At 48.7% G+C, this 24,053-nt stretch overlaps 1 protein-coding gene across 1 annotated transcript in view; it reads right to left on the reverse strand.

Annotated features, from left to right (window-relative positions):
• Positions 1-8,808, reverse strand: part of PTCH1 (patched 1) — a 64,167-nt gene extending 55,359 nt beyond the window's left edge. Inside the window, exons 1-2 of the mRNA XM_074165991.1 lie at positions 8,608-8,808; positions 6,782-6,974 (exon numbers count right to left, since the gene is read on the reverse strand). Of these exons, the coding sequence (XP_074022092.1) occupies positions 6,782-6,974; positions 8,608-8,808 (394 nt within the window). The remainder of the gene's footprint in view (positions 1-6,781; positions 6,975-8,607) is intronic.
• Positions 8,809-24,053: the final 15,245 nt, after the last annotated feature.

The raw sequence follows: 24,053 nt of genomic DNA on the forward strand, positions 1-24,053 counted from the left end.
CCATGACTGTCAAAACGAAAACATGTTCCATTAGACACCAAAATGAAAGCAGTTGCAGACACATTAAAACTAGCATCCTAGTGGACACAGCTCCAACAGGTCATAGGGAGGTCAGCTTTGAAGGAGAAATCCAAATGAAATATAAACATGGCATTGTGGAAACCAGACAAATCTCCCATAGCTTTGTCCAGCCAGCACTAATCTAGGCATCAGCTGTGGTGCATAATCTAAACAAAGGGATCAGTCGGTTCATACATCTGGAAGCTGTCATATTTTGGAGCCTTCTAACAGTTATGTGTAACTGAAACATCCACTTGCATGCCACAGCCTTTAAATTTGTTGAGCAGTCAGGAACTGTTACATGCATACACTACACAGTATCACTACTTTCTGGGGAAACACCACAAATACTACTTAATAACAGGGCTTGGACCATCTCTTCCTTCGGAAAAAATAAATCATGAAAATATATGGAGTCAGGGTGAGGAGCTAGAATTTTCCTTAATGCATTCTCTGTTGAAAGCAAGTCTGAGTACCCATGGCTTTTAGAGTTCATTCTTGTTTGAACATGGTGTCTGCTGAAGAATAATGAGAATAATTCTCTACCAAAAAAAAAAAAAAAGAAAAAAAAGTCCACTTCGTAGGTAACAGGAGCTGGTAACAGACCTCAAACCACTCACCACCACCTCCACATAGCACTACAACTCCAGCACCACCCAGCCCTACGGCTGAGCTAGCTGTTCTGCTTACCTACATTCCTCCTGCTCCTGCTCAGCAGCAGTGGCACGGGAACCACCAACAAAGCAATGTTGCTTTGAACTGTTCTATTTCATCCAGGATTTCTGTACTGAAGTCTCCAAGCTCTCCAGAACTAGAGAAATGCTTTCACACTCTGTTCGCAAGCAGCAACATCCCCAGAGCGCAAGATGATGCTCAAAGCTCAGAAGAGAGGAAGAGGGGAACGGTGTGGCAAAGGCACTGCCCTGTTTAAATACACGTTTCAACAGAGAAAGAAACAGACCCTTCCAAACAAGGATCTGTAGGGCACATTCTGGCACAGACATTGGCGATAGTGTGTTAAGTTTGGAAATAATAATGAAGATTAATTTTCTGCAGCCTTGAGTAAATTAAATGCCTCTAAAGTCTGAAAGGCAACTGGACACTTACAGCTTATGGGGGTGCCAGTTCTACAGGAGGAGATCCTCCCTTTGCCCTTCCCAGAAGAGGAAGAGAAGGGGCACGCTGTTAGTCTGCTGCAGCTTTGTACATAGGTGAAGGCCTGGCTACACTAGTGTCATTCCAAGTTCTGGCACTATGTTCAGTGAGTTCAGGATTTCAGCCTTTACTTTCTCAATCACCAAAGAATGGCTACATGTAACACCTTCATTAAAACTTTTACAGAAGAAAAAGGAATTGTAAACCCTAAAGGTGTGGGTTTTTCTTGATGTACAAACTTTTCAGCAAGAAGCACCAACTCTGAGCAGTGATGCGGACACCTGTTAAGATGGAACTCTGAACAGAGACCACCAGTGATTTTGAATTTAATAGCAGGCCCTTGAAAGACAACATCAAACATCCATATGACTAAAACCTTTAAACATCTTTTCTTAACAACTTTCCAATATACGGAAACAAAGGGAGCTCAAATTCACAGTAATGTAACACCTACTGTCCCCATGTTTTTATCCATAAACAACACGTAAAGATCTAATTTGATGTTACTTTTCAAAACAGAAGCACGGACTGAAATACTCTTCCATTTTGACCAGTAAATGTTAAAAAGTGCATGCTGCCAGATAACCATCCTTCAGCCATCATGTGGAAACAGCACTGCTACTTTCCTATATCAGAAATTGCATAATAAATAATCACACTTAATGCAAACAAAACAGTGGACTTGGAAATTTTCCAGATAAATACCTTTTAATGAAATTTCATTACGCATCGAGGGATGCAACACAGTGCAAGAGAGTATTCAGCGATAAGTAAGCTCATATGTCACCTGATCCGTATGAAATTAATAGATTTGGTGATGTTATCAGTGACAACCCCCCAGATTGTCACACAGTCTACCAACACCCCACCTAAGATTCTCCAGCAGAGTTAACTTCTGCTCTTCTGCCATCTACATGGTGTCAATGTGGTAATGCCGGTGCAAGCACATCTAGAATAGCAATACTCCACTACTGTGCACAAACATGCATGTTTGTGGCAGAAGGGAATTATACTCAACGGAGTCAATTCCTGCTAACTGTATTCAAACCAAACATGTTACGCCAGCCCATTCACATAAATTTGCCTCCTTGAAACAATAAATTCACAAAGATCTGTTCCTTTGCTATTATTTTTTGTTTCTCTAAAGAATACTAGTGTAAAGTTAACTGATGCCTTAGGCAGAACTTAAGAATAGCTCTCCTCTCCACCTGCACTTGATCTTGCTGGGTTAAACAAACTGACAATCAATGGAAATAATACTGGTTCCTGCATCACTCACACACTTTCCTCATTTTCACCTCATTCTTACGTTGCACAGGTAGGTTAATGCATTTTAAGATGGGTCATCCATAAATACTACAGTACAGTAGCTTGATTTTTGTCCCTTTACAGTGAAAGGGAACAGTACTACCTATAGCTCAAAACTTCACTTACAAACTGTTTCTGCCACACAGACTCAGTCCTAATTCACTTACAATTACAACACACTCCCTTTGTTCCAAGTACCAAAGCTGAACTATGTAGCTACTGGGCCATTTTGTTTTCCCTGCAAGATGTCCTATCATCCCACCCTCTTCCTTCAAATTGGCTTAAAGAAGGGGCTCTGCATGCTAGAGCTTAGTTAGTTTTGTGAAGAGGGCTACTTAAAGAGGGAAAGGTTTGACTGAGCTACAGATAGTGCAAAAAGTGCAGAAAGCAAGAAAAGAATAAAAGAACACCATGATCTTCAACCTCCTAAGAAGAAAAAGTAATGAAGAAAGTGAGGGCGAAAAAAATCCCAAGACACTGGTGACATGAAATGAATTATCAATGAACAAGACTAGACCATCTCTCCGCTTATGAGCTGCTCCAATTAACACCACTCAAGGCATTGCAGTAGCCAAATTTCAAGCTCTACTTAACAGAACCTCCCCTGGAGCCACAAAACTACCTTCTTTCAGAAGCAGAGGCTGTGAATTTACACGTGTGACTGCTGTTCACACACAGGGTCTTAGAGTGTCTTAGAGTGGTAGCAAGAAACATAACCAGTTATGGTCATTTCTTTTCCATCCACAGTACTTTCTAGTTATGAATGGATGTTTCTAAAAGCAGATCTGTGTGCAACAAAATTCAGTCACAGAGGAAATCAATGCAAAGTCTTTTTTGTTCTCTCAAGGGTGCACAATTTATAAAGATGCTAAACAGTCTCCACAACTCCAGTACGCATGGACACCCACATATAGTGGTTCAACTAAAGCTGAATGGCTGTGGATAACAGAACTGCCATTAAAATGCCAGTCCAGAATTTGTTTGCCCAAGGAACAAAAACAAGCATCCTCCAGTACTAAGGTATGCACGCAGGGATGACAGACCTGCTGATGGGCTGAGGGGAAACAGGTATGTGTCCTAGTCAAGTTGCCAAAGAGCCAGATTACAAAACAGGAGCATGGATTGAGAGCATACTGTTGGACAAGTAGTAGTAACTGAAGTGCTCTGAACAGCAGCCACAGGAGGATTGTATTTTTTTAAAAAAATAAAAAAATAAATGAGAAAAAAGCTACTCTACAACATTAAGTGCCAAGAAACAAGCTGAGAGGAAAGCCACTTTGGTGTCAGGAGGCTTAGAGAAGGCCAAGAGTGCTGGCACAAATTCTGAAGGAGGAAGACTACTACAGAAAAACTGAAAGAAAAACGTTTTGGAGATCTGTTTTTCTTTTTCTCTCTTTCAAAGTTTGCCTACCAGGTGGGTTTCTAAACTTCTTATGTAAATATTTCAGCTATAATAGCTTCAGAACCAGACTACTACTCATTTATCTTGGAATGTGCATGGTCTTAAAATTCATTCAAACTTCACTATTTTTAATTAATTGTGTTATGGTTTTAGAGCAACCGTTTACTTCCAGCAAACTTCAGTGCTGTATTATGTTCCATGCTCCACAGTATTCAGAAATACACCATACAAAACCAGTCTCTTTATGTAAATACTGCCAATTTACTCAGCAGTAGTAACTGTAAAAAGCTTCAGCAGCAAATCAAAACTGTTACTTGACGAATATTTCAAGTAATCTACCATATTTGGCCAACATTGCCTAGTTCATTCAAACTCTTGGAATACAAAGGGTAAAAAATAAGACAGCTATTGAAATAAACAGGGTGATTCAGCCACTGCTTTTACTAAAAGAAACCTTGATCTAAAGGGTCCCTTAGTATAATAACCTCAGTGGAGTGTACTTTAAAGCTGTTATGACTAGGTGCATACAAGCACAGAAAAACGAGTTTGGTCACTGCTTTCCACTTCTGCTTAGGAACAGCGTTTTCCATACTATCTCCTTCTATACCTGTTCCATCTCAAATTGACACTCTATACTTTTGTCTGTAGTTTAGCAATAGAAATATGTGTAGGTTTATTTGTGTAACACCCTTGTTCGTGAGCAGAACATTTAGAGAATCTCCACCAAGAAAACACATTTTAGCAAGCTCTTTTGTGTAGATCATCACATAGTGCTTGAATGGGAAGATTAGAGGTTAATTTAAATGAAATCCAGAATATTTTATTTCATCTTAATCACTAGCTTTTTTTTTTTTTCAATCTAGAAATGCAACAGTTTCTAACTGCAGAATTTTACTTTTTTACCTTTAATTCTGACATGAAAAATAAACTCAGTGGATGTGAAATTACTTAGATCAACTCTGTACAACCACCTGTATTATGAACCCATCTCGTCACAAAAACTTCAGAGTTGGCTATTTTGCAAATGCTATTTTTTTCCCTGAGAATTGCATTTTTACTGCTAGGGCAGTAATCCAGGCATCAGAAAGTAGATCCTTGGTATTACACGGCTCAAGAAGCAGGTGGCATTATAATGGGATTGAATCACCCTTCCAGGTAAGTGAACCCTAGTAATATCAGGATAATAAACCTCAGGGAAGCATGCTGGATGGAACTACAACCACACATTATTTACCAAATACAGAAAAGCAGACACAAAACACATATGAGCAAAAACTGACAACAGAAACTTTGTTGCAACCACCTCACAAAGACTTAAAAAAAAAAAAATTGGGAAAGAAAAAAAAAAGAGTGTTCATAATCGTTTGCATTACTATTTAAGGCACACAGTAAAGCCTCTGAATGCACATCTCTGACTATGGATGCGATCCTGCACTGCCTGCTCTGTTTCTCTGGGCAGCTGGCAGCAGATCTCATATTTTGGCCTCCTGAAGCAAAAAAAAAAGTTTTTCGACTACGTGGACCAAAACAGGTTCAGTTGGTAACACATTATTTTCCAAAACAGAAAAACCAATACTCACTAAACGACCCGTGAACCTCATCCTGACCCCAATATGGCTGTCATCCGCCAGGATGGAATCTGCTCCTCTATGCCCTAATTCATCCATAGGGCAGGACAGACCACCTTTGTAACAGCCACCAACTTTGTTTGCACTCAGAAGGAGGTTTTCCACACACGCACATACAGTGAGCTATTTAGCAATGATTATTTATGCAGCCTTCCATATTAACTTTTATAAGCCAAATTCTGGTGCAAGTGACTTTGACATAAACCCAGAGTAACTACTGCAGTCAAGGAACTGTTTTCAGCTAACCGGCGAATGTGATGCTACGTAAATAGTATTTTCCCCCAAGAAAAAAAAACAAAAACAAAAACAAAAACAAGCAAACAAAAAAAAACCCGCGACAGCCGGGATGGAGCCGTGCCTCTCCGAGCAGGGTGGCCGCCCCACTCCCCGAGGGACGCTCGGGGCCTGCCAGAGGGGCGCCGGCGGCACCGCTCTGCCCACCCCTGGTCTTTTTGTCCGGGGTGGAGGGGGGTGTGTGCGTCTGTTTCGAAAAGCCGCCCGCGAAGCCCCGGCCTCCCGGTACGGCTCCTCTCCTGTACCGAGCCCGCCTGCCGGCGCCTTCGGGCAGGTCCGGGAGAAGGCGCCCCCGCCCCGGGCACAGGCCGCTACCGGCGCCCGCAGCCGGTCAGGCCCCGCTTTGCCTCGGTAGCCTTTTTGCTGTTGTTGTCGTCCTGTCCTTCTTTTTCCTTTCCTTTTATTTTTTTTCTCTTTTTTTTCCACCCCTAGACCAACGCTCCCCCCCACTGTTGAAAGCCGTCCAAAAAACAGGACCACACACAGCCGCCCGCCCCCTCCCCCTGAGTCGTGGGCGCACGCACTCCCAAAATGGCGGAGGGGCGCCTCCCGCCAGCGCCGCTGCCCCCCACCGCCCACGGAGACGCGGAGACCCGTCCCCCACGACCCTCTCGAACGGAGACGGCAGGCCGCACGCCAGGGCGGCTAGCGGCCTCTTGGACCCCGGCGCCCCCTTCGCGGAGCGCATGGCCTGCCGCCTAGACCCCCTCTCCCCCCCCGCGGCGGGCGGAGAAGTGGTACGCGCCGCCCGCGGCCGTGCGCGCCCCGGCGCTAGGCCCGCCGCCCGCCTCGACAACCGCCCGCCCAACCGCCTTGCCGGCGGCCCGGCCCTCCCCGGCGTGCCGAGGGGGCCCGCCGGCCTCCGCCGACCGAGCGGGCTTCACCCGGCCGGCGGAAAGAAAAGAGGAGACACAAACACACACACCGGCCTTACCTTCCACCCACAGCTCCTCCACGTTAGTCTCGAGGTTAGCTGCCCGTAATCCTACAGCGAACGCCCCAAATATGAGGAGGCCGACAACCAAAAACTTCCCGCAGTTTCTCTGAATGTAACAGCCCAGTTTAAACAACAGTCTCTGAAACTTCGCTCGCAGCCACAGTGGCGCTCTCCGGCCTGTCGCCTTCCCCTGCAAGGCAAGAAGATGTCAGTGGTGGAGGGGCCGCCACAGGCTGCTGGATCACCTCCTTGCCCAGGGGCAGGTGTGGAGAGCACCCCCAGCCAGGCCACTCGTGCCCCTGGGAGCGCGTTCCCACACAGGGAGAGCCCTCCAAACCATCCCAAAAACAAGGCTACTTGTGCCCCTTGGGCCGCCTTCCCACACACAGCGTCCCTGGGAGTGAGGACAGAGCACCCCGAGCAGCTTAAGCAGACATTCCCCCAGCAGGGCCCTCATACCACGGCCCCGCTGAGCGGCCACCCTCGGGCGTGTCAAGAAGTACTGGCTGGTAGCCATTCTCGCCCCAGACCAAAGTGTGCGTTGGGGGTGATGCCACGGCATCCGAGCCCTGCAGCCTGTCTGGTGCTGCCCACTCCTGCTGCCCAACTCTCCTGTTGCCTGGGACACCACCAGCAGCACAGGCTTTGGTCGTGGAAACAAGACCCACAGCACCAAGGCAGGAGTAACCACTTCCAATGAACCTGAACAGCCACAAGAAAAAGTCCCTTTTCCTGCTCTCCTCAGACCTCTGGAGGGCTAGGGGTAATGCGGGGGACACGAGGTGGTAACGGAAAGGTAGTCGGTAGCAGTTTGCTGCCGCTTCTCCCCTGTTCCCAGCTCCTAGCAGTGGTCTGGTGCTGAGGCAGGACCCACGTGGTGAGCAGTTCTGTAAAATCGTGATTCATTTCCATAGAGTTTGGAGACGCTGTGTGATCTGAATGAGGAAGCAGAGCAGCCATCTGTGTTACGACAATATTTGTGAACGGAAGAGGGCAGCCACATGGATTTTTTTTTTTCTCCTCCTCCTTTCCCCCTTCTTTACAAAGCCTAGAAATCCGCTCCCTGAAGTGAAACCATCCCTGCAGTAAGGCAGCTTTCCGAGGTTGTTTACTTTGAACATTTTTTTGGCCGGCCGGAGATTGGCGGCCGGGCCAGTCCCTCCGCCCCGTGCGGGCCGGGCCGGGCTTGCGGGGATCTCCGGCACCTCCAGCCCTTCCCCGCCAACAATACCATACCCCGCCGCGGCACAGCTACGGTGGCAATTTGTTTACGGCCCTCGCTTCCCCTCCGATCGCCGGGGAAAGAAAACCGCCGCGGGCTTCCTCGCTCTGGGGAGACGGGGACCCCCGTCTCCGAGGGCAGTCGCCGTGACGGCGTTCGGCAGGGAACTTCACAAAAGCACAACTTCTGCCAAGAAAGCGGCCGCCCGCCTTCTCCCCCGTCTCCTGGCCGAGAGCGGGTGTTGCCGAAGGCGCTGCGAGGAGATGGAGAGGCGGAAAGGAAGCAGAGGGGGAGCGGGCCGGGGGCTAGTCGGGGGGAGGCCGGCAGGGAGCTGCGGCTGTCTCGGGAAATTTAAGCGGAGGAGCGCTCCGCAGGGCAGGCTGCTGCAAGAAGGGAGGGAAGGAGGGCACTACTCTCCCGCACTGAAGAGTCACAGACGTCCCTCTTCTTTTTTCCCAGCATTTTATTGGTGGCCGTTTCATTTCCATCTCCTCCTTCCACCCCCGCGAGAAAACACGCCAACTCCCTCCTCCCCCGCCGAAAAACAGCACTAGCGCTAGCGCGTATCTCTGGAAAAAAAGAGTGAGAAGATTGAATGCACCTTTGAGATCTGCTCCAAGGCGAAAGCCGCATCGCAGTAGCTTGGCCGCTGCAGATACTCCCGGTCGGGCGCCGCGGCGCGCCGATTCCCTCCGGTCCTGCGCCGCCTCCCGCCGCCGCTCCTCGCCGCCCGGCTGGGGTGGCCGCCGCCGCCCGCACTGCTGCTGGTCTCCGGCTCCGACGCGTTACCGGCCGAGGCCATGTTGCCGCCGCCGCCGGCGGGCCGGGGAAGCTGACGCTGCCGCCGCCGCGGCGGGGCCCGGGGGCCCGGGGGCGCGGCGGGGCCGCGGGGGGCTGGCGGCGCTGCGGGCCGCGGGCTGCTGCTGCGGGGGCTGCTGCCGCCGCTGCTGCTGCTGCTGGGGCTGGTCGGGCTGCTGCGGCGCGGCCGCCTCATGCGGGGCGCGGGGCGGCGGCTGCCGCCGCGGCCGCTCCGGCCGAGTCGCTCCCCGCGCCTCCCATTGCCACATCGCGCGTGGACCCCGAGCTGCAGGCGGCCGCTCCCCGCGCCCGGCGAGGGCAGGCGGGCGGGCGGGAGCGACCCCCGGGCTCCCCCGGCTGCCGCCGCCGCTGCGCTTTCCTTCGCGCCCGTTGAAATCGCCTGCTCCGGCCGCCGCTGCCTCCGAGAAGCCGCTGTCCGCGGCGGGGCTCAGCGACGGCGATGCGGCGGCGGCGCGGCGGGCCGCGGCGGCTGCTGCTGCTGCTGTTCTGCCTCGCGGCGCTGCACCATCCTGCCTCAGCGCCGGCGTGCTTCCCGCGGGCCGCGGGGACGGCGGGGCTCGGCGGTCGGCCCCGCCGCGGCGGCGGGCAGGCGGCTGCCTAGCTCTCTCCCCCGGCGTGTGCTCGGCAGCAGCGAGCTGCAGCCCCTCGGCTCAAGAGATGAGATGAAGAAGAAAAAAAGGACTCTCTCCATTTGGATAAAGAGGAGGAGGGGTGGAGGGGGGGGGGGGGGGGGGGGGAAGTATGAGCGGAGAGGGAGCGAGAGAGGGAGGAAAAAAAAAAAAAAAAAAAAAAAAAAAGCTGAAAGCCCGCCCCCGGGGCTGTCAGATGGCTTGGGTTTCTGCGAGGCGATTGGCTCGGGGAGGGCAGAAATTACTCAGCAAACATGACTATTATTAGCTGCTTAGCAACAGCTCACCAAAGTAGAGAGACCACCCAGGCCGGCAACCCTTGTGTGTGCATCTCCAGCTTCAGGGGGAGCCTTAAAGAGATCCAGCCTTCTTTGCATGCAATACTTCCATTAAGGAATGCCTCCCCCCCTCTTCCTTCTTAGTTTTCTTTTCAAGAAACTTTTCTCCCTTCTTTTTTCTTTTTTTTTTTTTGTTTTGTTTTGTTTGTTCTCCCCCCCCCTCCGGGATGCTTGCAGACAAATAAACGCGTGGAACTTTCTCGCGGTCGACATACAGAAATATATTTTTCCCTTTTAAGAAAGAGAGGGAAACAAGGGAAAAGCAGCATTAAACGATTTCTAAAGCCCTTAAAAGAAAATCCTTTTAGAGGCACCTTGGCCTCAAGCTGCAACAAATACTGGGAGGTCCAAGCTGAATTCCCAGGCTTGCAGAAATAATGACAGGGTGGTGGATACTGCGGTAGAAAGTGCCAGATTTTTCTCCCTCTCTCTTTTTTAAAGAGGAGACTTAGTTCCTTGCAAGAAAACCACACCGTCCAGTTAGAAAAACACAATGAAAACTTAACACTTGAGGGATTTAACGCCGCGCGGTAGCTAGCCTGTTTCAAGTTAGGTCTCATTCTTTAACTGAAACCCGAGGAAAGCCAATTTTAATATGTTTTAGTGTAAAAAGTCCACGAAACGCAGCCTGCCTGGCCGCGCTAAACAGTTCTTGAACTATACGCGATTGTTTACTTTTTGGCACCGCTTCTCCCCGTCTCTGTTCATTGAGAATCAGCCGTTAATTGCCGCCGTTACAGCTGCGCGCATTCCCCCCGGCCGCGGGGCTGCGCCCCCGGCCCCCAGCGCCGCTCCCCGTGAAGGCTCCGTGCCCCGGCGGAACTCTGCGCGCTGGCGCGGAGCGCCGCGGAAAACTCGCCCCGTCGCTCCGAGACCAGCTCGGGAAGGCGCTTCGGGAGGGGGCTGCGCCCCAGCAGGGCGGCTGCTGCGCGCCCGCGGAGGAGCGCGGCTGTAAGGCGTGCCCTCTCTGCGTTCATTGCGCGGGGGAAAGAAATACAGAGAAAAACAGGGGAGTGTGGGGACCCCAGATGCGAGGGGCAGCCCGGGGAGCCCCCTGCCCGGTGCAGTGTCCCGCCCGCTAAGCCCGCTGGCACCGCGCGTGTGCCTAACAGAGGTCATGGGCAAAGCCCCTGCGCACTGCCAGCTCCCTCCTCGCCTCGACGGGGCTGGCGAGCGCCGGCGGCGGGGCCGCCCCGGGCGGGCTGCCAGACACACAGCCCCGCCGCCGGCAGCGAGGGCTGGCAGCGCCCCGGCGCTGGGACCGCCGGCGGGAATGGGCCGTGAACCGCACCCCCTGTGCGGAGGTTCTCTGCGTAAAACTACCTAGAGGCACGCATGGACGGGGCCTTTGCAGGTGAGGGGGTCCCTTTTCCTTTCCTCTCCATCGCACCTCTGTTTTTCCTGCACTGGGAAACCTGCCTCCAAGAAGGCCCAACCCTGTGCTCCACACGGGACTGTCTCCGGAAAAGTTGTTGGGAGCAGCAAGCTGTGGTGCATGCACACATAGAAGTGGAGAAGGAAACCTAAAGGGATTGGAGCTGGAGGCAGTTTTCTGTTGGAGGCTGAAACTTGTACCTGGGACACAGTCACCCACCTCCAATTCAAGTTTCCGCTTGGGAAAGTGACTGTCCATCTCGCTAGGAACTTATGTGCCAGTTCAGTGTGCCACTCCTGCCCCTGCCCAACGTCACTGGGTTTGATGGGGTGGCAGGGCTGGGGGACGGAGAAAGAAGGGATGAGTTGGAGAGGCGTTTTGGTACAGCCTCCCAGCAGGCTCCAAAACCGGGGAAGAGCATCCCTTCAAGCACTTCGAGCCCCCAGAGCTGCCCTGCCTGCCTCCTGCCTGCTCGGCTTCACACAATAGCCCAGTGCCTGCCAGTCCTCACTCCTGGTTCCAAAACTCAGTCTGAAGACTCAAATTTAACAAGTGCTATCTTAATCTCTGCTCTCTCCCTGTGGTCTGGAGGGATTTTTATTTTTTTTTTAAGCATACACAGGAGATGAATTACTGCAGGGATCTAATTGGCCTTGTTTCTGTGTTATTTTTTTTTCCTTAAGGAAGAAGTGTCAGTGTAAAAGTCTCCACTTGGGTGGTCAGAGCAGTGCCTGCCCCCAGTTTACCTCATAGCTGATGCCTGCATGCTACATTCCTGGTGATAATGTTGCTCCTAATCAATCTGCCCTTATTTACATTTGTAAGCACTGCTGGCTGTGATATGCATGCCTTGTGTGTGCAACTGCTCCTCCACACCAAGGGCTTTTTTCCATCTTCAGCCACTTGCAGGGATCCCTTATCTCACACTTGCTCTGTAGTGAAGGCCTGGGAAGGTGTCTTCTTGCGTAAAGTGGCTGCAGTCTGCAACCTTTTGTACCTGGTCCTCCCGATTCCTGGACAGCCAGGGCTGCTGTACAAGAATCTCAGGGCTTGGGTCGTAGCGGCTTCATTTTGTAATGCTCTGCCTCTTACACAGGTCATCTTTGTAGTCATAACCCCAAATACTGCAGAGCTTTATACTTCTTCAATCCAGATGAGGGATCAAATCCTATAGAGGTTAACAATGGGTAACAGGTATTTACATTGATTTTACTTTAACACGTTTTTCCAGGTTGCTCATCACTTGTGGACACACCACTAAGAAACTGCTGGAGCTTCTGATTACCTTAATAAAGAAATGACACAGAAATGAAGCACCAGCAGTTTGGCTTCATTTTGTATGGGCTACAAGAGAGCTGACCGTGGCAGAAGAAGAACTTGCGGGAAAATAACCTGATTTTTTGAATCCCCTCAAATTTTTGTCTTTCACATTTTTCACATTGCACGAGGGCACACGTTTGCCTGGGCCTCGAGCTCCACACGCAGGCCTGACGCTGGCTTTGACATCAGACAAGGCCCCAGGGCAGCACCTTCACTGGGTTTCACAGGGCAGCCCGAGCCTCTGCGTTTCCACTCGCTGCAGCCCGGGGGCGGCGGCGGCGGGGGCCCACTCCGCAGGGCAGAGCCGCCGCGCAGCACCCGCGCCTGAGGAAGGAGGCAGCGGCACTAAGCTAGTCCTCTCCCCCTCCTCAGCCCTGGAAGAAAGGGAACTGCTCGAGCCAACTTGTCAAAATAATGCGGCTAATTACCCCTGATCTCCTTTAATGGAAAGCTGCTCTGCACGCCACAAAGGAGCAAATGAGGGATCTACAGCACCAACCCAGGAGCGCTGGCATTTTCTTCCGCGGAGGGCTGCGGGGAAACGTGCCTCCAGAGGAGCCTCCGAGGTTCCTGTGCTCCTCCCGCGTAGCAGCGGGCTCCCGGGGGCGGCGGGGGGGAGGGAGGGGGAGGAGGGGGAGAGGGCAGAGCGTAGGACAGCGGCGGGAGCAACAGCCCTCTCCCTCCAAAAGCTGGAGGGCATCCCAGCCCTAGCAGACCTTGTCATATTCTGCGAGGGGCTTTAGCGCTATAAACCCAAGTCATCGAAACAGATTGTTTTCCTGGCAAAAACGCCCTGCCAGTTCCAGGACTTCAATGTGCATAAAGAGGGGAAAGTTACACTGAAGTGTTTTTAGCCAGTGTGGACAACACCGGATCTGTGTAAAGATACAGCTCAAGTCTTGCATTTGGCAGAAGGCAGGGCATTCATTTTCATGATCTCTGCTATCGGGTCTTGCAGAAAAAAAAGCTGAGCGACACGATCTCTTTGACCCACTGCTGGAGCAACAAATTTATTAGAGATATAGGCGTGAGAAATGAAAAGGAAGTAAAACAATTCAGGCTCATTGTATGTCTTTCTTTCATACTGCTAATCCGGTTTACACATCACGCCTACATGTCTCAATAGGGCTTTATACACTGTGGCAAAGGCAGAACAAAATAAAAGGTGTGTGTGTGTGAGTGCGTGCGTGTGTGTGCATGTGTGTGTGAAATAAGGATAAAAACAGAGAAGCCCAAGACATTTTAATTCAGAGTGGGCTGCCAGTTTTATATCTGCTGGCTCTTGAAAGCAAACAGATTTTAAAGGATTCCTCCTCCTCCCCCTCCCTCCTCAGCCCCGACATTTCTCAACAATACTATGTCCTGTCCAGATACAGCATTGGTTTATAATCCAGACCTTAATACACAATGAGCCTAATAGCCCTAACCAGAAATCAGATACACCTATCAGACTGGTGCAGAAACAATGTGAGACCCTGTGACCAGAACTGGTAAACGCTATCTGGTTAGGAGCTGTCAGATACCCACCTCGGCTCCAACGTTTTTTTAAAACCACCCGACGATACCACACATCTCCCCCATTCCCCTCCTCACTTTTGCCCCCACTCCCCCGAAGTCTATCTCCCACACTGGGGCTAAGGCAGTGGCCAGGGGGAGATGTGTCACTGAGCATCCTCTGACCTCCAACCCCTGGGAGCAGCAACACACACAAGACCGGTGACAGCAGCACTGTACCGGTCCCGATGATGACAGGTACCAACCGCATGCAGAGTCCAACACTGGAGCCGGAGGCTGAAGCCACTATTTAACTTAACCTCAGGCACATCATGTATTTCACTGCTGTGGTTAGGGAGTGACTGCCCCACCTTTTCCGTACAACTACATGTCTTCAGCAGCTTCCCTGACTATGGGCATTCAGTCTGAGATGCAAAAAGAGGGAAAGGCTCTTCAGCGCACCTCGTTTAAAGAGGTGAAAGAAGATGCAGCCTGCATCCTCCCCGCGGCCCCTGTCCTACGGGGTGAGCCTGGCCCGAGAGGGGTTTCTGCTCCCCACACGGCAGGTTGGTTGTACTGCAGCGCACACAGGTGCCGACTAAGGGGACCCGTTTGCCGTCGCGGGCTACACGAAGCCACCGCAGGAGCGACTTCCCATCAGCGGCGAGTTTTCCCCGGGCGTCCACACCGGCGGCTCCGAGCCATAGCACCGCCAAGGCGCGGATAGCCGGCCGAGCGAGGGGCAGAGCAACGTCCGTCCCCGGGGGAGCCCCGGGGGGAGCCCTTGCCCCCACCGCCGAGGGCCGCACAGAGCCCCTGCTGCCTGCCCGGCCGTGCCCCGCGCTACCGGCCCCGCTCGGGCCGGGCACAGCGGAGGCCCCGGTCCCCCAGCATAGCCCTTCCCCCGGCGGCTGGAGGGAGATTCACCCCCGCCCCCTCCGCCAGCTCCGGGCCCAAGCCGCCAGCGGCCCCGGCGAGGGCCCGCGCGGACCCTCCAACACCGCCCCGGCCCCGGCCCCCGGCCCCGCCCGGGCTCTGCCGCCCCCGGCCCCGCTGCCGCCCCGCCGTGCCCCAACGGGGCTGCACCTACCATCGCTGCCCGTGCCGGAGCCTCTGCTGGGGAGCCGTGCTGGAGGGCTGGGTGCGCCCTCGTTCACTGGCGCTGGTGGCTTTAATGGGACATCAGTGTTTTCTTCCTCTGTCCTTCTTTTTCTGTCCCTCTTCTCTTCTCTTCTTTCTTTCTTTTTCTTTTCTTTCTTTCTTTCTTTCTTTCTTTCTTTCTTTCTTTCTTTCTTTTCTTTCTTTCTTTCTTTCTTTCTTTCTTTTCTTTCTTTCTTTCTTTCTTTCTTTCTTTCTTTTCTTTCTTTCTTTCTTTCTTTCTTTCTTTCTTTCTTTCTTTCTTTCTTTCTTTCTTTCTTTCTTTCTTTCTTTCTTTCTTTCTTTCTTTCTTTCTTTCTTTTCCTTCCTTCCTTCCTTCCTTCCTTCCTTCCTTCCTTCCTTCCTTCCTTCCTTCCTTCCTTCCTTCCTTCCTTCCTTCTCTCTTCCTCTCTTCTCCTTCTACTTTTTTTTTTTTTTTTTTTAACTCCAAAGGAACTGAAAGTGTAAAAAAATAACCCTCCTAGGTTGCAGGCATTCTGCAGAGTGCTGGAAAGCCTCACAATTACATGCCTGTTTCTATTAAGCAGCTCCATCGTCCTCCATGTGGGTGGTCTGGCTCTCAATAGGCAGGACCTGTCAAGGTCACGTGACGAAGCCGCAAACGTTACCCTTTACAATAAACTTCGGGGCGGGGGGGTTGGGGGTGGGGGGGAGGGGAAGGGAAGGGAGGTGCGGGTGGGCGGGCGGGAATAAAACAGACCCAAAAAAGCGAAGAAACGGCGAACCTCGTGCCGCCGGCCCGCACCGTGGCCCCTGCCCCCGGCTCCGCTGCCCCGGCCCCGGCCCCGGCCCCGGCCCCGGCCCCGCTGCTCCCCCCACAGCACAGAGGAGCGCACAAGTCTCCTTCAACCTCTCCCTTCGCTCCCTTCTCCCACCCTGGGTTTCAAGATCAGGCAGGAGTGCGAAAGGTGCCAGGTGGCAGACTGCGGTTTCCTTGTCAAAAGAAATATATAGCTGGATGTTTAGGGAAGGGAGAGAGGAGCAGAGTTTTCTTCTGGCTGCAGAGCGCCCCACACTGCACCTGATTTAGTATCTTTGGTTCTGAAAGGTTTATTCCCGTCCTACTCGTTCTTGCTAGAGGTCACTAGAAAGTCAGCTTTCAGGTGGTGAAGCAGCATAAAGCAAGAAAATTAGCTCCAGTGAATAATTCCTGAATGTTACTTGGAAAGAGCACAGCGATTTTCTTTTTTAAAAGCAACATTTTCTTCAGTATTACACTGAGGATGTGAACACTCCAGAAATTTACTGCTACCTTTTTAGGATCTTGTTTGGTGGCTGAGTATCATTACAGGAACTGAAAGAAGTAATTTCAAGTGTTACTTCCAGAGAGGGCACATTGCAAGGAATAAATGGTGTGGTTTGGAAGATATGTCACAGAATGTTTATTGGAAGATCCTTTTCCTCTACTTGGTCATATTTGATTTTCTATTTGCAACATATTTTGAGAATAAAATATATTTCATACTGCCATAGTCTTTTGTCCAACTTGCCCAGATATTTCTGTTTGCACATTTAGAATGCACATTTACATGCTTCATGGTTGGGTTCACACGACTTTTTTGGATAGCCTTTAGCCATGTTTTATCTATATTGTTCCTGTTGGAGAATTCCACTGATAGAAAACAATGTGTATCTTACAGTCATATGTTCACTATCAAGAACATGAAAACATTATACAAGCAAATCTGTCAGGAAACGTCTCACGATCAGGTTGCATTAAACAGTCTAAGAGTCTAACTCTTATCTGCATAAAATCAGGCTAGGCATCAAAAATCATGAGCAAGAAGGATATTTTGCCTACAAAACTTTTTTTTTTTTTACATGACATTGGGGCTTGTGTCAATGATGAAGAGTTGGAAGAACATGGGAAATGACATTTTACAGCATCTTTAAAGAGTACATGAAAAACATACATCACCTTTTATAGCCTCACTGATCAATCACAAAGTTAGATTACTGAAGCAAAAGACAGCAGGGGCAGAGGGTGCATAAATGTCATGGTTGTCATCCTCCAGTCTGTCCCCTCACCCACCACATTCAATCTTAAATTTTCCAGAGAAACTCATCATAACTCCTGATAGTAAGTTTCAGTGGTTTCTGACTCCACACATTGGACAGGATAGTGTCCACAGTTCCTAGCCTAACCATGCCAACCATGCCATGTAGCTACAGTACTGATACTTAAGCTGGTAGGAGGCAAAATAGCAGAATAGTCACAAAAAGAGTCAGCAATTATCTTGCTAGTGAAGGAAAGTGGCGTAAAGCAATGCAATATGTAAGTATGCAATATGTAAGTATTGCACCTAAAGATATGGTGCAAACTGTCTCTGTGGGACCAAAGATTTCATGTGGTACAGAAAAGCAACAGAAGCAGCACCATGGATATGCGTGGTTGTTACAAATTTGTCTGGATCCAAGAAATGGATTCACACCTTGTACCTACTGAAACTGTGGTCATAAATGAACATTTGGGACATATGGTTAGGAGGACATGTCAAAGAGTGTGTTAGTCTGTGAACATCCTGTTTCCATGGCAGCATTTACCACATCCATACCTCTCCATAGAAGAAGGAGGGACCCTTCTTCCAAGAGGGACTTGAAATTTGGTGAACAATCCCCTGGGAACAGTAATGGCCTCAATAAATTGTGGGACTTGGCTAGGATTTTGCTGACAGGTCATTCCTACCTGTTTGTCACATGACGAAGTGCTATGGAAGGGCTAAGCAATCTACTCTTCTCTCTATAGTACTTCCTAGGACACTGATAGCCACCAGGAAGAAGGGGATTTCCTATGCCAACATTTGCTATTAACTGTACTTTACATTCAAAATAGAGTGATGGTGGTGTTGGGATGTTGGGGTCACATCTTGAGCTAAAGGTATACCCAAGGGCAGCTTTGTAAGTAGTGGTGATTTTTTAAAATTGGAACAAGTGGAATGCTTGGGAATCTAGGCAAACTCGTGGGTATACAAGCCTTTCTTCATCTCTGAAAGAATAGCAGCAAACCTCAAAGTTATGTGCAAGTTAGGAACAATGCCTGTGAATTTAATTATGCTGAGTTTAATTAGAAATGAGAGGAAAGGTATTTGGGCCTTTGGAGTAGAGAGGTGTTCAGAGGTGTTATCTCCTAAGATAGTTGAGAAATGGGTAATTTATTGCCTAGGGAACACACAGAGGTTTTTGGCCGAAGCTGGAGGAGAAAACGGGAGGGGGGAAGTATGCCCTAAAATCTCTAATGAATCCAGGACTTCTAGTGTTTGCTGTGGTTATGATTTCAGTTCCCAGGTGCACCTTTTGAAGGGAGTTTTTAATAAGGGTTTGTGTGCCCAAAAGCTATCCTTTTCCCTCCAGCTGTACAAGTTGGACTAATAAAAGATATTATCTCTACCTACACATCTTCTCATTTTAAGAAACTGGCAGCTCAGCTGCAGAAAAGTCCAGTATATCTGAATGCCAAACTGTTCAGGAAAAGTCTAACTTTCCTCTCCACTTGAGGTTTTTGGTTGTTCAACTATAGGTGGCAGGAAAGAAATCTGCTTCGTCCTTTGCTGGTGTGTTTAGGCCCTGAAGCATAAGAACTGAAAGACTGCTCTTGGTGTTTCATCCCAGCTAAGTGAGCTGTAGAATTTTTCTCCCTAGATACATGCCAGCTATTTGCCTCAGTAACATTATAAAGTTGTGTTTTGCATGGTTTCTTTGCCTTTTCATTTTGTCAAGTACTTTCATGTTCCAGTGGGGGAACAGCGGCGAGTTAGTCTTCTCTACAATATTTAATGAGTCTGGGTAAAAATACTGTATTATAAATTGTAACCCAAGACACTCTTGTGGTAGAGTATTTCCTCTTAAATAACAATGGGGAAAAATGCCTTTTATTTTGTAAAGCAGGCAAGGAATGCACGGAGCAATTCTCTCCCTCTTCCCCCAAGAATCATGCATCACAATACACTTTCTGCATTTATTTTGGCAGTTTCATTTTCCTTATTCATGATATTATTTAATCTACTAGCAAATGAGTAAATGAAGTCTTAGTACTCATTATACTATTACACTAATACAAAAGTACACTTTAATGCACTGCTACTAAATCTTTGCTAAATCACAGAATCATAGAATGATTCAGGTTGGAAGGGGCCTTAAAGATCATCTAATTCCAACCCCCCTGCCATGGCCAGGGACACCCCCCACTAGAGCAGGTTGCTCAAAGTCTCATCCAGCCTGGCCTTGAACACTTCCAGGGATGGGGCATCCACAGCTTCTCTGAGTGACCTGTTCCAGTGTCTCACCACCCTCATAGGAAAGATTTTCTTCCTAGTATCTAATCTAAATCTCCCCTCTTTCAGTTTAAAACCATTACCCCTCATCCTATCACTCCACTCCCTCATAAAGAGTCCCTCCCCATCTCTCCTGTAGGCCCCCTTCAGGTACTGGAAGGCTGCTATAAGGTCTCCCTGGAGCCTTCTCTTCTTCAGGCTGAACAACCGCAACTCTCTCAGCCTGTCTTCATAGGAAAGGTGCTCCAGCCCTCTGATCATCTTTGTGGCCCTCTGCTGGACAAGTTCCAACAGGTCCATGTCCTTCCTGTGCTGCGGACTCCAAAGCTGGCTGCAGTACTCCAGGTGAGGTCCCACCAGCATGGAGTAGACGGGCAGAATCACCTCCCTCGACCTGCTGCCCATATTTATTTTGATGCAGCCCAGGATGTGGTTGGCTTTCTGGGCTGCCAGTGCGCACTGCCGGCTCATGTTGAGCTTCTCATCCACCAACACCTCCAAGTCCTTCTCCTCAGGGCTGCTCTCCCGCCATTCTCTGTCCTACCTGTATTTGTGCCCAGGATTGCCGTGACCCCGGTGCAGGACCTTGCACTTGGCCTGGTTGAACTTCACGAGGTTTGCACAGGCCCACCTCTCAAGCCTGTCCAGGTCCCTTTGGATGGCATCCCTTCCTTCCAGCATGTCGACAGCACCACACAGCTTGGTGTTGTCGGCAAACTTGCTGAGGGTGTACGCAATCCCACTGTCCGTGTCTCCGACAAAGATGTTGAACAGCACTGGTCCCAGTACTGACCCCTGAGGAACGCCACTTGTCACTTGCTTCCACTTGGACATTGAGCCATTTACTGCAAACCTTTGAGTGCGACCATCCGGCCAGTTCCTGACCCACTGAGTGGTCCATCCATCAAATCTGTGTCTCCCCAGTTTAGAGACCAGGATGTCATGTGGGACAGTGTCAAACACTTTGCATAAGTCCAACTAGATGATGTCTCTTGCTCTCCTCTTATCTACCAATGCTGTAGCGCCATTGTAGAAGGCCACCAAATTTATCAGGCATGACTTTCCCTTTGTGAAGCCATGTTGGCTGTCACCAATCACCTACTTGTTTTCCACATTCCTTAGCAGAGATTCCAGGAAGATCTTCTCCATGGTCTTGCTGGGCAAAGAGGTAAGACTGGGCAGCCTGTAGTTCCCCAGTTCTTCCTTTTTTCCCTTTTTGAAAATGGAGGTTATGTTTTCCCTTTTCCAGTCAGCGGTAACTTCACTGGACTGTCACTACTTTTCAAATGTAATGGAAAGTGGCTTAGCAACTTCATCCGCCAGCTCTCTCAGGACCCATGCATGGATTTCATCAGGTCTCCCGGACTTATATACTTTCAGGTTCCTTAAAAGGTCTTGAACCTGGTCTTCTCCTACAGCGGGCGGTCCTTGATTCTCATAGCCCCTGTTTTCGCCTGGTTCTTCAGTTCGGGAAGTGTGAGGAGAGGGGTTGTCAGTGAAGACTGAGGCAAAAAAGTTGTTGGGAACCTTGGCCTTCTCCTCATCTGTTGTTACCAGTTTGCCATTCTTGCTCATGATGGGAGGTACACTTTCTTTAACCTTCCTTTTCTGGTTGACATACCTGTAGAAGCCCTTGTTATTCATAGCATTCCTTGCCAGGTTCAGCTCCAGCCATGCCTTGGCCTTCCTGACCTTGTCCCTACATACGGCCTGTCCTCATAGGAGAGGTGCTCTAGCCCTCTGGTCATCTTCGTGACCCTCCTTTGGAACTGTTCCAACAGATCCATGTCCTTCCCATGCTGAATACTCCAGAGCTGGACACAGTACTCCAGGTGGGGTCTCACTAGAGCAGAGTAGAGGGGTGGAATCACCTTCCTTGACCTACTGGCCATATTTATTTTGATGCAGCCCAGGATGCAGTTGGCTTTCTGGGCTACAAGCACACATTAGCATCCATATTACTGAAGTTCAGTGGCATATGCTATTGAGCATTTTGTACTCATCTGTAACAAATTGGACAAATAGGCTAGGATTCATTACTCAAAGGCACATGCATAAATGTTTATGAATCTATTTTTAATGTTTACTCATGTTTCCATATCTCACCATTATTGCTACTGTTGCAACTGAGGTTTGTTTGGAAAATAGTTGTTTTATTCTCTGGACAGGAGGCTGGAGCTTCTGCCATTTTTCAAACAGGTATACTTCCAGCTTGCACTGGCAGTAGTGACAGTAGTTCTTCCAGTTTGTCGCTGACCTATGACTTTTATAAGCTTTTACACACTGTGTTCTTGATTTCGGGAAGTGTTTAATTTCCTCCACTTCAGAGGCAGCCAGGACCCCCTCTGCAAAAAACCAAACAAACAAAAATCTGCTTAAAAACCTGGGACATTGCATAGCAAAGTTGAGTGATTATATCCTGGTAGAATCCACCCTTCTAAAAAACCTGTGGTGATACCTTTTTGAGCATTAATTCAGTTGCAAGATGAGGCTATGTGGTATCTGGATGGAAGAGCTTAGAAAAACACAGCTTTTTAGAACCATGGACCTATTTCCAGCTGTGTTGACTTCACTGAGAATTAATTGCTCTTGAATGAAGTAGTGCTGTTGATTTACTCAGCAGAGCACTTCCATCTGGGTGAGTCCTAGTATTATGAGCTAGTTAAAGAGTGCATTGCGACTTTCAAAACCAGTAAAACTGCTCATTTTGGCCTGTTCATGGGTTATGTAAGAAATAGTCTCAGTTCAGAATCTGTGAACACTCAGAAATACACTCTTTTTACTTCTCTTCTTTATAAAGAATATTTTTGCAACTCAGGTGCCTGTATGCTACCAACAGAAGATATCTGCCTAGAACGACGATTCATGAAACATAGCAACTAAAGGAGAGCAATATTTTCAAATCTCCAGCTAGCAGCCATTCCAGCCTTTTATATTTAGTTTTAGTATCTTATATAGAAGCTGTGTGGGCTGAGTGACACGAGGCTAAAGTTTAAGCCACTATACAATCAATTGTACTGAACTGTACTTTGAAAACTGTCCTTGTCTGCTGACCTTCATTATAGCCTTAAAGCTTCTAACCCATATTTTTGTGGCATATTACTTCAAAAGAATGTTTTATAACATGAATTGCTTTAGATAATTAAAGAGAAATGAAATTGCCTTTTGGCATACTGCCATGGAATACAGCTTTGATTATAGGAAATAAATTACATTCTCAGAATTGCCATTTTTTAATATTGTTGCCATTGATTTGACAGTGCCACAGCCTAGAGCAGGCATCATAGAAAGATTGACAAAACCAGAGAATGTGAAGAAAGAGGAGGAAAATGTATGCTAAGTACAAGGTTATCATTATCAGCACTGCAGAGCTTTGTAAGTGAGGATCACTGCGATAGTAGAAATGGGGGAATCAGAACCATCAGGTGTAATGAAGCCTGTACAGTCCTTTGAGTGCTAAGTGTCTTTTGATTTGAGACTATAACAGCTTGATATCAAAGTCTGCACAGCTGCTGTAGGTTAAAAAACAAACAAACCCCTCCCCAACATTGTCATTAGGAAATACCTCTGGAGAACAAACAAAAGAATGGTGTCTCATTAGTGGTAGATGTCAGGGAACCACATTTTCTTTGGGTTTGTTGACACATTGCTTTCTTAAAAGCAATCACCCTCAGTTATAATGGATTACTCCAGCAGGAGGAAAACTAATCCTCCTCTTCAGCTGCCAGTCAGGGATGAAGAGTGTTCCAAGAATTCCACAAGATGACACTCTTAGCAAAATAAGAGTAGTTTGGGGAAATCCTTTGCCTTGGTTGCCTTGTGAGGGAGTCACGATTTACAGGGGTTTCGCATTTCTCTGGAACTATTACTAAGATTTCAGCACCTGCGTCATAACAGCAACTCTTTTTTTCTTTCTTTCGTTAAGGAATATGCCGTTGACCTACAAACCAAGCAAAACTGTTGTGGAAGTTATATATGTATCACTAGGGAGTAATTGTTAACTCTTGCCATGTAATAAATGTCTTTTTGGAACAGGGTTTTCTTATATGAAAAGAAAAGTAGGAAATACAGCAAGTGAAAATGCATTAAAATCTAGAATTCCTAATACTTCATTCTTCGCGACCACAGTAGATAGAACCCCTCCTTTGTATGAGACAAAAAGGAAGCTGTTCTGAACTTGTGTTTTCTGATGTTAGTTGGATATAAAGCAAAAAACCCCACAACCCCAAAACAAAACCCACAACCCAAATGTATAATAATCCATATTTTTCTTCCACAATATCTGAGAAATGTGGATACCACATACATAGACCATTATATGAAGAAAAGTTTCGTGATCATAACTTGTTAGCCAAGCTGTAGAATGAAAGTTTTTACATCCCTTTCTCTTCAAAGTATAAGCAGGTTAAGGGGAGGATGCCATCATCTTCTCTCATAGAAAACCTTGGAAATACTGAATTCATCAGAGCAACTTGCAGAACAGGGTACTTCTTTAGCCCACAGAGAAAACTGAAATTTAAAAATCAAGGGCTGCTTTGGTAGCTATAGTTTTGGGTAAAAAGATCTTGTTCTGAACTGACAAGCATAGGTGGGAGATGGGACAGGAGCTTTTAGACCAGTTTTGTCACTGAAGCCAGCACCTT

This window comes from Numenius arquata, chromosome Z (assembly GCF_964106895.1).
Source record: "Numenius arquata chromosome Z, bNumArq3.hap1.1, whole genome shotgun sequence".
Taxonomy (NCBI): domain Eukaryota; kingdom Metazoa; phylum Chordata; class Aves; order Charadriiformes; family Scolopacidae; genus Numenius; species Numenius arquata.